Below are 14,557 nucleotides of genomic sequence, written 5' to 3'. Positions count from 1 at the left end.
GAGGTAAAAAAAACAAAAACAAAAAAAACTTGAATATCATTTACATTTATTCTAAATTTCATTGTAGCTGAATATCATGAACACAACTCAACAGGCTAAAGAACACTTACACAAGAAACTTTTGCCTAAAGTTTACAAATACCATCACAAAAAACTACTAGCCTAACTAATACAAATTTCAAGCATTATTAAAAACTTAAAAGTTATTAAACACTCAGTTTACAAGAAATTGCTAATCGTACAAATAAATACAACTGAACAAAGATTCGATTGAAATAAACAGCGTTTTAAGATTTGCAGGTGTTCAGGTTCAGAAACTGTAGTCAAATGTAAAAAAACAGGCCACTTTATAAATAAAATACACATTACAAAAATAATTACAAAAGTTATTCAGTCAAGAACAGTTTTCTTCTGTTGTTTGATTACTGTTATCATAGAGACGACAGCAGGTTTATTAGGCTACTGTCACTTTAAGAGCTGCACAGATCCAGTATACTGACACACATGCGTTTACTTCAACTGTTTACGTTCACTTAAGACATAACCCACTTTGTTTACAGGGATATTTTTGCCTGTATTTGACCATTCACGTGCAAAAAGACGCGGAAGACAACTTAGTTCAGTCTCGCGCACTTTACAGTGTGCATGCTCTGAGGAAACAGCGTGCGCTTGAATGCTTTAAAATCATATTAAAATGCATATAAAGAGAAAATGCATTCAAAAGGAATCGATAATAGGAATTGAAATGTTACTTTTAAGCGTTAGATGGCGTTCGTAGAAGCAGCTGTAGATGCCGGTGAAGAACCTTTACCCTCAAGAGTGTACAAAACCCTCTCAGTCTACAAACATGTTCATCTCTTCACTTGTATAGCAGTAAAACGAGTCTGGCGTCTTGGATTCCCTCTGGTTCTCAGCACAGCTGCACACAGCTCAGAGAAGCGTGTTGCACAACAGGAGGAACTTTTACACGTTCCCCGAGGCTCGGATATATACACACAGCTGCTCTGAGACGCCATACGTCACGACTGTCCACAGCAACAAACACATGTTATCACACAACCAAAATATGTGCCAAAATATTATTATTACAAACTGGGAAAGCAGGAATACGTGTGTAGCATCCATGCGTTTATGAAAGCATCCCAGGATGAAGAGAACGCTTTAGCGTCTATCGGACATGTTTTAAAGGGGCAGATTCAACACTGTATATTTTATAGGGGTGTCACAATATATCGCAATATAAAAATGCAACAATATGTATTGTGTGTAGTTCACCCAAAATAAAAATTAATATGTGAGAAAAATTCAAGTTTTCAGAGTTTGTGTCAGCACTACATTAAACTACTATATATAATGTTGAATATAATGTATAATAATGCTGGGGGAATATGTGCGTGTCCTGATAATGCCAGATGTCTGATGTCACCAGTAAAAGTGTCCGACATTATTTTAAATCTCTAGTCAGTGACAGAGATCAAGCATATTCATCTACAATAATTAAGTATTTCAGCTTCAGAATCATGAATATTGTTATTCGTCTCTATTGTCTGTGCTTTGGGTTTCAGCACCAAGTCCAAGACTATTCATTTACACACTCAATGTAACACCAAATTTAGCATTTTAATCAACAGTTAATTTTTTGTTAATCATGTGTCTTGGATTATCGCAATAATATGGTATCGTGAGTTCAATATCGTGATATGCATCGAATCGTGACATGAGGGTCTCGTTACACCCCTAATATTTTAGACAGAATTATTGCACATCATGTGTTCTTGTTCTGTAACGCTTCATCAATGATCTTCTGGATTACTACAGATTGGCTTGGACAGTTGTGGTACTGTGAGGTCAGCTGACAGGAACGAGCTGTGGTAAAGTGTGTGTTACACCGCAGGAGGGTTATATGAGTGTATTCTCAGGCAAACACCACCACTCTCTGCGTGTGTCTAAAGAGGAAGCCCTGCATGCTGACGGTTTACTTCAGGCCTCGGTCACTTTCATTATTATACAGACGAGCTAAAACGAGGCCTGACTGTAAACAAGGTTGTGTCGTCGCCGTAGCAACCGATATTCAAGTATTATGACACAATATTGCGACACTCGCAGTCCTACATCTGCACATGCTCTGTGTGATTGTTCTTCACAGCCAAAGACAACAACGCTGGATGTTCAAAGATACACATAACAACTGTCTAAATGTCCTAGGAGAAAAAATATGTTGAAACTTTCCCCCGCCTTAGAAAGTCCAGATACATGAAACACAATCCATGAATCCAGAATCTGTCCACGTCATATTACAGTCTCAAGACAAACCAGGCCATTAGGATGATGGACTATTTTTATATTTACTTCATTTGAGGAACATATTATGAATAATAAATTACACATGTTATTACACATAAAAAATTTGGATTATATTACAGCACCTGACAAAAAAAAAAGTTATTAAACTAGTTTCCTCATATCTTGACTTATGTAATATGTGAAATATATAGAAATATGTGACGAATAATAATTACAGCTAAATTTAACTTGGACTACTGTCAAATCGATTAAACGCAATTAATCACATCTAAAATAAAAGTTTGTAAATATATATTTGGTGTATATATATATATATATATATATATATATATATATATATATATATATATATATATATATACTGATGTTCACCAAGGCTGCATTTATTTGATTGATATACAAATAAACATTAATATTGTGAAATATTATTATAATGTAAAACATCTGTTTTCTATGTGAATATCTAGTAAAGTGTAATCATGTAGTAAAGCATCATTACTCCAGTCTTCAGTGTCACATGATCCTTCAGAAATCATTCTAATATGATGATTTGATGATCAAGAAACATTCATTATTATTATCAATGTTAAAATCAGTTTAGGATTGTGGATTCTTCATTAGGATTGCCATCATTTCTTCATTAGGATGATGGATTAGGATGATTTTAATGTTTTTAATGTTTTAACCGATCCCAAACTTTTGAACGGCAGTGTACATTTACAAACTTTTATGTTAGATGTGATTAATCAATTTGACAGCACTATTTTTTAAGTACTTTTCTTCAGTAAGGATGCATTATATTTATCAAAATTTACAGTGAAGACATTTATAATCTAACAAAAGATACTTTTTATTTCAAAGTATCATAAAATGTACCAATGTTAAGTAGCAAAAAACGGTTTCAACATTGATCATAAGAACCATTATTAATAATTGAGCACCACTAATAACTGAGCATCAAATCATCATATCAGAATGATTTCTGGAGTAATGATGCTGAACATTCAGCTTTGATCACAGGAATAAATTACACTTTACTAGATATTCATGTAGAAAACAGCTGATTTACATTGTAATAATATTTCACTGTTTTTACTGTATTTTTGATCAAATAAATGCAGACTTGGTGAGCCAAAAAAAAAAAAATTGAATGGTGATTTGGATATAGCAGCAGAATTACGTTTAATAATTTAGCAGAATGATGTATGAATGTCATTTTCAGATGTTGTGAGTCCTGTTTTGTATTTGCATAATAATACAGTCAGTGTGTGACCAGTATGAACAGGAATTAGTGAGCTTACAATAACAAAGCAACAGTTCTAAGTCAAACAAGTACCAGTAATGGTTTATAAATGTGATGTCTAATGGAAAAATGACACGAACTTAGCTTGGAAATAAACTTTGATGTGTTTGTAAAGACTGATTTAGGATAGTACGGAGACTTTTACAACTTCATCAAATACCAAAAGACAGCAGACAGTTTTTCATAGATAGATAGTTATGATCAAGAGCAGGTTGAAGAACATTTATACAGAAATAAGAAAGTGTTTCCCCACGTGAACTACTGGCTGTGTCTTACAAACCTAGTGTGCTGCCTATCGAGACATCATTCCCGTGCATTACAGACTCGCTTGGGTTACAAACACACTGTGTAAGTAGGCAGCTCGTTAGGTTTGAAACACCACCGTTGTGTCTAGTGTGGACGTGTTTGATTCATGCATTAGAGGAAAAGACGAGTCGCTTCAAACCTCTACTCACCTCCGCACATCGAAAGTCATTGTGACTGCGCGATTAAAACCAAGTGTGTTATATTATAATTATGTATTATAAACTCTTAAAGTGTTTAAAAATAAACGACACAAGTAGTAAAGTGGCTACTTCTGACTCTTCCTTCAATCCTGCCGGCTGTTCAAACCGGATGTGACATCCGCTTAGGACGCTTTGCACAATCCTATTGGTCGACAGGGAAGCGAGCGGCGTGATTCTGTTTCCGGTTTAGAAATAAAGTTGTGGTGTGCAAATTTAACGCGTTGCCCATGGAAACAGAGTTCAAACTGCTTTTGCTTCCGCTTATGTGGTCTAACAGTCAAACATTGTTTCTACAACAACAACAACACCGTAAATCTGACGCTGATGTGTTCTTTCTCTTTCAGAGAATAGTGGGAACCTTCTGGAATGTTCTGGAAATCTGCTTAACTTGACTTAAAATCTGTTCTTCATCTCATAATAATAACCAGGCTTAGAAAATAAGTCAGTTTTATATTACCAAAACAAGTGGTTTAACAACTGTGGTCATGAACCGGCAGGATTATTGAAGGCAATCATTTTTAACAACAAGCTGAAACTCAACAGAAGTTGTGACATATAATATGACAGCGATTCCAGACACACAGTGGCTCAAATAGAAGAAATCACTTATTTGAGAAAGGAAACAGAGCACTGACTAATAGGGTTAGGGTTATCCCAGCATTACACATGAAAGTGGAAATATTGGAAATTAATATGTGTGCTATTTATACATCTTGTGTTTTATAGCTGAATTTTGAGGTAGTCTCATCACATGCACTGATTTTTTTAATTGACCAACAACTTTTTGTTTGTCGTTAATAGATATGTATTTTATAGATATATTACACTCACTTCAAGCCAATGGCACCCTTACAACCAATCAGAATCGAGTATTCATATGAGGGTCTAAAATTAATACTTGCCAAGCGCCAAATGCGAGTAAAAATCTGAGTTGGCAAGTTTATGAAACAGTCACTCGCCAGTTGGCCGGTAATATTTTTATGAATCCTAACAATGCATGAACATGAACAAACTTGAACGACACTCAGGACAGTTGACGGGCCAGCGCTGCATCATCACAAAAGTTTAAGTCTTGCCAATTTAAATATTCTAGCATCCAAAGCGCTCGCACAGAAAGCTGCGTCTCAGACAGATCACGAATACTAAACTGAGCTCTCTCACGCCTTCTTGTGCTTGAGCGACAAATTCACACAATTATGTCAGAGCACATAGTAAACATAGTCAGTTATGTCTTAAGGGAACATAAACAGGCGAGAAAGTAAACGCGTGTATCAGTGTATTAGATCCGTGCATTAACTCTTAAAGGGACAGCAGCCTAATATTCCTGCTGATGTCTGAGTTTATAATGTTAATCAAACAACAAAGACAAAGAGAAAATCACTCACTGCTCTTGACTGAATAACTTTAGTAACTTTAAGAATGTTTAATTTATACAGTAAAGAGTATATAGTGTTATTTTACATTTGCTTACGTTATTACATTTCTGTATCTGAATTCTAAAAACTACTGTAAGACCTGAAAAACCTGTAAAGTATTAGTTATTTAATTTGTATCTTTCAGGGTTTCCGCAGGGCATTTAAAAGCATTAAAAGTCATTAAATGGATTTTGCGAAAATTAAGGCCTTAAATGGCATTACAAAGCATTACATTTTAATCCAACAAGCATTAAACATTTAGATAGTTTTTAAGAAAATTTTATATTATCAATTTATTTGAATATAGCCTATATAATTCATCATTTTTTTATTTGTTGTCGCAAAATGGTTAGTGTGATAAACACTCGGAAACGGTTTGGTATTAAAACTAGACCAGAAAAATGGGAAAGTGAAAATTCCAGCAGAAGTGTCTGGAAAACAAACAATTTAGGACATGGTTGCGAACCATTGGTGGTCAAAATAAAGAAGGATTTTGCAGCGTTTGTAAAAAAGGTATTTTGTTGGGTAGCTGAGATGGGAGTCAACGCCGTAAAATCTCATATGCAGTCTGACTATAATAGATATATAGGTTTGTTAACGCATGCGATTCTTTTTTTGTCCAGTTTAACGCGTTAAAATGTTTAACACAAAACGCAGCATCCGTTAATTTTTGTCATCCTTTGGGTAGCGTTACATTATATGATCCCGCTCTTATTCATGCAAATGCTTTTAAACGCGCTGCCTGTGAATGTCCTGTCTATGTGACACACACACACACACACACACACACACACACACACACACACACACACAGAGAGAGAGAGATAAAGACGTGCGCCAGTAGCCTATCGTGCGCACAGACAGCGCGCCAGAAAACTGTTCTCTTTCGCGCTTGAACGAACAATAACACAATTATGCCAAAATGTCTGTTTTGTGGAGTATCCTCATAACATAAGAGCAGTCTTAAATGAGTGAAATAAAATCTTAAATGAATGTAAAGAGTTGTGAGAGAATGAGGCGTGTGTGAGATGTGTCGTACAGCAGCGGCTGCTCTTAAAGGGACAGCAGCCAATAAAGCTTTCTGTCAGTAAACTGAGAATTACTCACTGCTCCTGACTTAACTTTTGTAGCTTTAATAAGGATTAGTCTATATTTCATTTATAATTTATGCCGTGCAGACTGTTTGATAACTTTATTCAATGTATACGTCCTACAATTCAATTACACTGTATGTTGTATGGCTATTTTTATCCAGACATCAATAGCTGTATTGGTATCAGTGATCATTTTTAAATTAACTGTGAAATTATTACATTATAAAATATATAAACTAATATAAACCTTTTAATTGTGATTAATCACAGAAAAAAAATATTAATCGAGTTCATTGTTTTAATCGATTGACAGCACTAATATATATATATATATAATATCCGTGGTTAGTCATGGATCGTATATGGCATTAAAAATGTAAAAAATGCCATTCAAAAAGGCACTCAAAAGTATTACATTTAATTTGAAGATACCTGCAGAAACCCTGATCTTTGTTATATTGTATTTATTTGTGTTTTTGCTTGTAATTTGATTATTTGTTCTTATTTAATTACTGACTGTTTACTTCTGTACGTCTACTTATAATGTTTTAAATTTATATTAGTTAGTTTTAGCTGTGGTATTGAAATTGGAAGAGAGAATTGTGAATTTTCACTGGTATCTAAAATGTTGTTGTCATTCATTACTGTCTGTTTTTGACAGTTTCATGGCCAGCAAAAATGATTTATAGCAGGTACATTTTCTCCAGCCATTGGCAGGTGTGGCAAAAAGCTAGTTTTAGGCCCATTTCCATCATCTTATATTTTTATGCAGTATTTACCCCGTGGTTTTTGAATGATGAGATGCTTGAATCATGTAGTGTTTCACTATGTCATATCTGGGCACGTTCTAGAAAGTTCAGCTGCCAGACATACAGAATCTGCAAAAATGACCGGCAAACGAACATGCAAGTATTTTCCCATGGTGCCCGGAGACAGCTCTGTCCGTAAATGTGATGACATTGTATACATTTGCTACACCAAGGAAATGCCTCATTCATCACAGTCTTTCACTTCCCTTTCTAACAAACAGAACATGCTGAAATGTGTGTTTTACATCATTTGTTGCATGGTTAGCCTGATTTTGAGATGGGTGCTTCACGTTTATATTTTGATTAATTCAGCATTATTTCTTTCTTGTTTATTTGTGTTTTGTCTTTTTGTGGCCAGTCGTAAATACAAATTCAGATTTTTTTTGGAAGGTACTTTTATAATTCTCAGCCTTAGATATAATTTTGTACAAATAATTGATTGTGTAGCCTAGCAATGCATTTAACAGGACATGTTATTAAGAGCCATTCTTTCTCACACATGCAGTTCACAGTGTTCTTCTTCAGTCTACACTTGTGGCTTGCGTTTCTCTGCTGACTCATCCGTGTTTTAACAGTAAAACTGTTTCTTACTACTTTTTTCTGTATGACAACCCTAAGAAATGATTTGGAGAGGAAACCTCCAAGAGTCCTGACTCAAGTTTCAGAAATGCAATCCTGACATCATGACCCACATATGTAACTAACTTCTGAGCCTGTCACATTAAAATATTATCAAATGAAATTTCTAGAAGGATCACAAAACATCTTTGGGCATTTTTCCCAGCTGTAAGTATTAAAAATAAATGTAAGACCAATAAATAAATAAATAACCTTTTGTAAACTGTAATGTTTGATTTCATATTAAGTGACAGCTGTGACAAATGAATTATTTTTATAAATAAAACCTTAAAGGAGTGATATACAAGTATTTGATTTGCATGGGAAAAATCAAAAGTCTTAATTAATTGCTTCAAGTCAAGAAACACTGCACTACTTATAAAAAATATAATATAAAATATAATATATGTAAATATAAAACATTTCCCCTCTCTATTCCACTGTTGTGAGGAAAACCAGAAATACAAAACATCAAATTACAGAGAAAAAAACAACAACTTGGTTGGCAAATACATTTATATGTGAGTCTGTGACAATGTAAGTACTGGCAAACAAGTTATATAGGCTACATCTTTGACTTTTAGGCCAAAATATGTGTATTGTCTTAATAATATAGATCTCTCACACCACGGCCTCATCCATATACACCTGAGCCTGGTTTGTTTTTCAATGGAAATTTACCAGACCTCAAGTTTCTATACAGTGATTAACTTTTATGGTTTCCCTTTGCTCTCGCGGCATTGCACACCATGTTCTCCTGTACAATAAAAACAAAGTATAAACTTTTATGAGTACAATGACAGGTTCACTAATTATCTTGTTATTCATCTGAACTGAAGAGGAAAGTTTTTGATAATATCTTAAATTACAACAATAATATCATGGAAAAATTCTAAACATTTCGTTCTTTTTGACAACTGTCAGTGTAATTTCATACATGGTGAGATGATCATATTAGTTACTAGCCTGCCTAGTATATAAACATGACGAGATAAAAATGAGTTTGATTAGAATTATACTTAGTCATGCTTTTCACCAGAGAAACACAATATGATCTCAAACATTTTTCATCATTGATATTGGTATAGTGTGAATACCAACATAGCATATATTCGACGTGTTCATAATCATTTCTTATTAAAAAGCAGCATTACATTTATCTTTTTTTTTTTTTAGGGAAAATTCTTTCTTTTTTAACCTGTATATGTATATTTAAAATGACATAGCGTTAAAAGGTAAAGCCATTTGGGACACGATTTAAAACAAAATCATTGACAAATAGTTAAAAAGTGGAACTGGCACGAGAGGGAACTACTAAATCTGCCAAGACCGCGACATTGGGCAATGTTGATAATGACTAACATCGGCCTGGCTGAGAAATAGGTCGAAGATCAACTACTTAACACTCAAAACCCCCATCCCAACAACAAAACAACATTAATAATCACCATCATATTAATTACTAACACTCAAACTCGGAAACGAGTGGATTAGCAGTGTGTTTCGGTTTGTTAGAGGTCGACTGGCTCTGACAGGATCAGATAAACGCACTGACGTACGTGCGAACTCACTCGGCCGCGAGCCAAGAGGGGCGGAGCTTCTGACGCCACGCCCCTCGCCGACGGGAGCGAGCGCAATATATAACCGTCGCTCAGCGCTTTTCAAATCAGAACAAGAACACGGAGAAACAACTGTGAGTTTTCCCTTGAGAACTTCGACTTCAAGGGACTATACATCTCGATCAAAGGACTTTAAAGAGCGAATTTTATCGCTGTATGTATTCAGAGCTATCGTTGTTCTCTACTATGGTCATCATGGAAGTGTCCACCATCGACTCGGCCTCGCTTCGGGACCTGCTGGAGGGCGATGATGACCCGGACTGTCTGGTTCTGGACTGCCGCTCGTTCTTCTCCTTCAGCTCGTCTCATATCTCGGGCTCCAGTAATGTGCGCTTCAGCACTATAGTGCGCCGGAGGGCCCGAGGGGGTCTGGGGCTCGAGCACATCGTGCCCAACGAGGACACCAGGAGCCGGCTTCTGTCCGGGGAATACCAGAGCGTCGTGTTCCTGGATGACCGCAGTCTGGAGATGGGAGAAGTGAAGAAAGACGGGACTTTAATGCTCGCTGTGACCGCGCTCTGTCGCAATCCATGTGGAGCAAGTGTATTCCTCCTTAAAGGTACGAGATATTCTTCTTTCTTTGCCTACTATAATGCTATATTATAGGCTAAGCTACACTGTTTAAAACAAGGGGTGTTCCGGTGCCACATGAGAACCTTTCATTATACAGCTCTTAAAGGGACAGTTCACCCAACAATGAAAGATCTGTCATTTAAGTTACTCGCCCTCAAGTTGGTCCAAACCTGTAAACGTTTACTCATCCTGCCGAACACAAAAGAAGATATTCTGAAGAATGTTTGTAACGTTAACTGTTGTGAGGCACGATTGACTTCCATAGTATTTTCCCCCATACAATGGAGGTCAATGGCCCATCAACTGCACGATTCCCCTCATCTTTTGTGTTTAGCAGAAGAAAGAAAGTCATACAGGTTTGGAACAACATGAGAGTGTGTACATGATGACAGAACTTTCATTTTTGGGATAACTATCCATTTTTTTCATAGTGGGAAGAACATTTTAATAAACAAAAGTGTGCATTTGATGTTAAAGCTTCTCAATGGAATCATAGATTAAACAAACCTTTATTTTTAAGAGTGTTTAACCAGTTAATACGTAAGCTGAGCTTGTATTCATGTGTATTTATTTAAAGTTGCGACCAAATGTTTTCTTCATCTGTTGTCACTTGTAAATAAATCCCACTTTTACTCAAACAAGTTCTGTTTACCATTGATAGGTGGATTTGACACGTTTTCCTCTGAGTTTCCTGAAATGTGTACGAAGCCAGTCCCCCCCCAAGGCTTGAGTTTACCTCTGAGCTCCAGCTGCCGTCCCAACACCGCAGATTCCTCCTGCACGACCCCTCTATACGACCAGGTAATCACTACTGACTCGTGTTTACATAAGCACCTGTGCTGAACATAAATACACCTCATCATGATCGAACCAGTCCACTAACTTTCTTGTTTCTTGTTTGATTTTTCAGGGTGGCCCTGTGGAAATCTTGCCATTCCTGTATTTAGGCAGTGCTTATCACGCCTCCAGAAAAGACATGCTGGACATGTTGGGAATCACGGCCCTTATTAACGTCTCTTCCAACTGTCCCAACCACTTCGAAGACCACTATCAGTACAAGAGTATTCCCGTTGAGGACAACCATAAAGCCAACATCAGCTCCTGGTTCAATGAGGCCATCGAATTTATCGGTGAGTTGTCATTTTGCGTCACCAAATGGGGAACAGATGTCACCGTATGACGAGCTCAGGCAGGCAGGCAGACCCAACCCCCATTCCCCAATTGAGTTTTTCAAAAGTTCCCTCCAAATCGACCAGCTGTACGTCCCGGGCCTGACAGGCTTACGTCACCCTGTTTAAAGAGGAGCCCCCTTTTCAAATAACACCAGGCCGTGACCTGATCCTTTCATGGGGCAACTGGCTCTGTCTGAATGCCTTGCATCCTTTGTTTAGCCTGAACAAAAGGTAGTGTCTCTGTCGCCCTCCTATCAGATAAGTGCGCTTAGCAGGGGTGCTGAAACAACCCCCCCCCCCCCATTGTGTATTCAGGCCTGTCTAAGGGGGGGTGTTTCCCCTCTCACTCGAACCCCTGCCCGCTTTAACTGCCCCGTTTCCTTAATGGGTGCTTGGGGAATCAATAAGGCTGGGTTCGTACAAGGTGCTTAAAGTGCTTGAATTAGATTTTTTATTTATTTAAGTCCTGGAAAACCCTTGAAAACAGCCATTTTCATGAATAAGTACTTAAAGTGCTTGGATTATGAAAAATATATATATATACATATGAAAAATCAGCCATATTTATGAACAAGTGCTTGCATTATTGAAAGACAATATATACATGTACATATGAAATTAGTGTTTAAGGGTACTTGAAGTACTTATGAAATGTAAGTCCTGGAAAACCCTTGCAAACAGCCATATTTATGAAGAGGTACTTAAAAAGTGCTTGATTTTATTGAAGTACAAAATATATGAAATTTCATTTTATAGAAAAAAATTACAATATTTTCACGCATAATTAACACCGCAGCCCGTCTGATACACCCCCATCATCATTATAATATAAAATATTTATTGAACAATAATAGCCATTATAAACTTTGTATTTAATATATTTGATTAAATGCCGTTTTAAAAATCCTAAAGCTGTTGTTTGATTAGTGCGATCTCTGTAGTGCTTGAAATCCAGAAAGTAGAGGTTGAATTGAACAGTGTCTGTCCTGATGGAGTCGGACGGCGTTTAACCGAAGCTCTTCTTTGTTTCCCACAGATTCGGTGCGTAATAAAGGCGGGCGCGTGTTCGTCCACTGCCAGGCGGGCATCTCTCGCTCCGCCACCATCTGCCTGGCGTACCTGATGCGCACCAACCGCGTCAGACTCGAGGAGGCCTTCGAGTTCGTCAAGCAGCGGCGCAGCATCATCTCGCCTAACTTCAGCTTCATGGGCCAGCTCCTGCAGTTCGAGTCCCAGGTGCTGGCGTCCTCCAGCTGCTCCTCGGCCGCGGGAAGCCCTGCGATCGGGAAGAGCAACACCGTGTTCAACTTCCCCGTCCACGCCACGGCCAGCCCTCTCTCGTTCCTGCAGAGCCCCATCACTACCTCTCCCTCCTGCTGACACGCTCGCTCAAGAGGAGGACTATTGATACGATCCCTGAGGTGATCTCTCCAGTATTACGGCTCAGGAACGTCTTGCGAACGATACTCCTCACTATCGCGTGTTGAAGACGAAGCCAAGGCTGTTTTAGTATTTTAAACACGGTGGACTTAAAACCTTTTAAATGTTGATGTGACTCAAACCAAGTGGTCTCTCTTTTAATTGTTTGTGTGTCTCCAACTTTGATCATGATAATCATCAGGATTGTTCGCAGTGAAAGACGCCCCATGTCTCACAGGTTGCTCAGGGATTGTTTTATGTTGATGTCGTTACTGTTTTTGTTTTATTTGGCGAGTATTCTGAGGAGATGGGAAGAAGTCACTGGACTTGAAGGTGCTAATCGTAACGAGTACTTCTTTTTGTTTTGTTTTTGAACAATGAATGTAGTCGACACGTCTGTGAGGGCTCAGCCTTGAGACGGTGGAAGATTCGGCGTCTCGTTTGTTTGCTTGTAAACGAACAGAAATACCTCATGTGTCTGTACTGGTGTCAGTCTGCCGAGAGTCCTCCCATAAGCACTACTAACAGGAACGACTCTTACAGGCTGTTTTGATATGTGTGACTATTTATTGACTTAAATTAATATATTTCTTATGCTATATTTTTTCATATATTTGTGATACTTGTTGCTGACAAATAAAAATTTTTTCATACATGCCATCTTATGTGCAGTGCATTAACTCTTGCAGCGCCACCATTTGAAGACGGTTATTATAGTGATAGTTATTTATACAGCATCTTTCATCAAAATCACGGATGCTTCACGATGCAATAATTAAGGAATATAAAACTGATGCAAATAGCAGTGTGTGTTAGAAAGACGTCATTAACATGATTTATTTTAACGAAACTAAATTTTATAACTAATTCATTATACTTTGGCCGTAATAATCAAAGTAGTAACGCTTTAAAATAAGATTGAATTTGTTACAATTATTTAAAGTCCCCCTGTAGTCAATAATTGTATCCCTTAAAACTCATCTTTGATCCCCAAAATTACATTTAAATGTTTTTTTTCCATGAAAAAAAAAAGTCTTGATGTCTTAAAATACCTTGAATGTAACTGGACACTCTTGCCTCATTTAGTATGCAAATGAGCCCCGCCTCCACTCCCTCACAGCAGGGCTGTGTTCCAGTCCACTTTTAGACACACACTTGTAAACTTCCCCTCGGGGTAATCCCTGCCGCCATTTTGAAGTGCGTTCCACTTCCTGAAGTGGACGAGGGAAGTTTGTGGACAGACCCTCGTTCCCTCGATTTTGTTCGAGGGAGCGAGTCTACTTCATATGTACACTTCAGGCAGCTATATGTCCCACAATGCAACACGATTGTGATGGCTTGTGCTACCGCTAACCCGGGCGTCGAGGTCACTTCCGTGATTTGGGAAAAGCCCGTAAAAGTCCTTTGCATAACTCACAAGTGTAAGGGAAAAGCTAGTGAATTTATTTTCTTTTTTCCGAAGAGTTGACAACTTAGTGTTAACTAATAATTGTTGCAAACTGGTACTACCAACAAAATATTAGTGCATTCCTGGAACTGGGCGTCGTTACACTACATCCTCATGCATCGCTTTCTGCCAGGACTTTTACGGGATTTTCCCAAACCCCTGAAGTGACCTCGACGTCCGGGTTAGCGGAAGCATTAGCCATCAGGCAAGTGTTATTTAAATAAACTCCTGATGTACTTACAAACTTTCCAATGCCTCGCTTTATGAGCACAGAAGCT

General features: G+C 37.6%; 2 protein-coding genes across 3 annotated transcripts in view; one reads left to right on the top strand and one right to left on the bottom strand.

Annotated features, from left to right (window-relative positions):
- The window catches only part of ergic1 (endoplasmic reticulum-golgi intermediate compartment 1), a 30,095-nt gene extending 25,865 nt beyond the window's left edge, over nt 1-4,230 (bottom strand). Inside the window, exon 1 of one of the 2 annotated variants that reach the window (XM_082178425.1) lies at nt 4,063-4,230. In XM_082178425.1, the coding sequence (XP_082034551.1) occupies nt 4,063-4,082 (20 nt within the window). In that variant the 5' untranslated portion in view covers nt 4,083-4,230. Of the gene's footprint in view, nt 1-811; nt 1,323-4,062 lie in introns of those variants that run through there. The other variant, XM_082178426.1, reaches the window with a different exon arrangement.
- Nucleotides 4,231-9,709: 5,479 nt separating this feature from the next.
- On the top strand, nt 9,710-13,492 carry dusp1 (dual specificity phosphatase 1). Its single transcript, XM_082178399.1, has 4 exons — nt 9,710-10,227; nt 10,903-11,042; nt 11,152-11,371; nt 12,450-13,492. The coding sequence occupies exons 1-4, from the start codon at nt 9,825-9,827 to the stop codon at nt 12,791-12,793; spliced, it is 1,107 nt and encodes a 368-aa protein (XP_082034525.1). The 5' UTR covers nt 9,710-9,824; the 3' UTR covers nt 12,794-13,492.
- Nucleotides 13,493-14,557: the final 1,065 nt, after the last annotated feature.

This window comes from Leuciscus leuciscus (assembly GCF_965113295.1).
Source record: "Leuciscus leuciscus genome assembly, chromosome: 8".
Classification (NCBI taxonomy): domain Eukaryota; kingdom Metazoa; phylum Chordata; class Actinopteri; order Cypriniformes; family Leuciscidae; genus Leuciscus; species Leuciscus leuciscus.
This window is presented reverse-complemented; position numbering and strand designations above follow the sequence as displayed.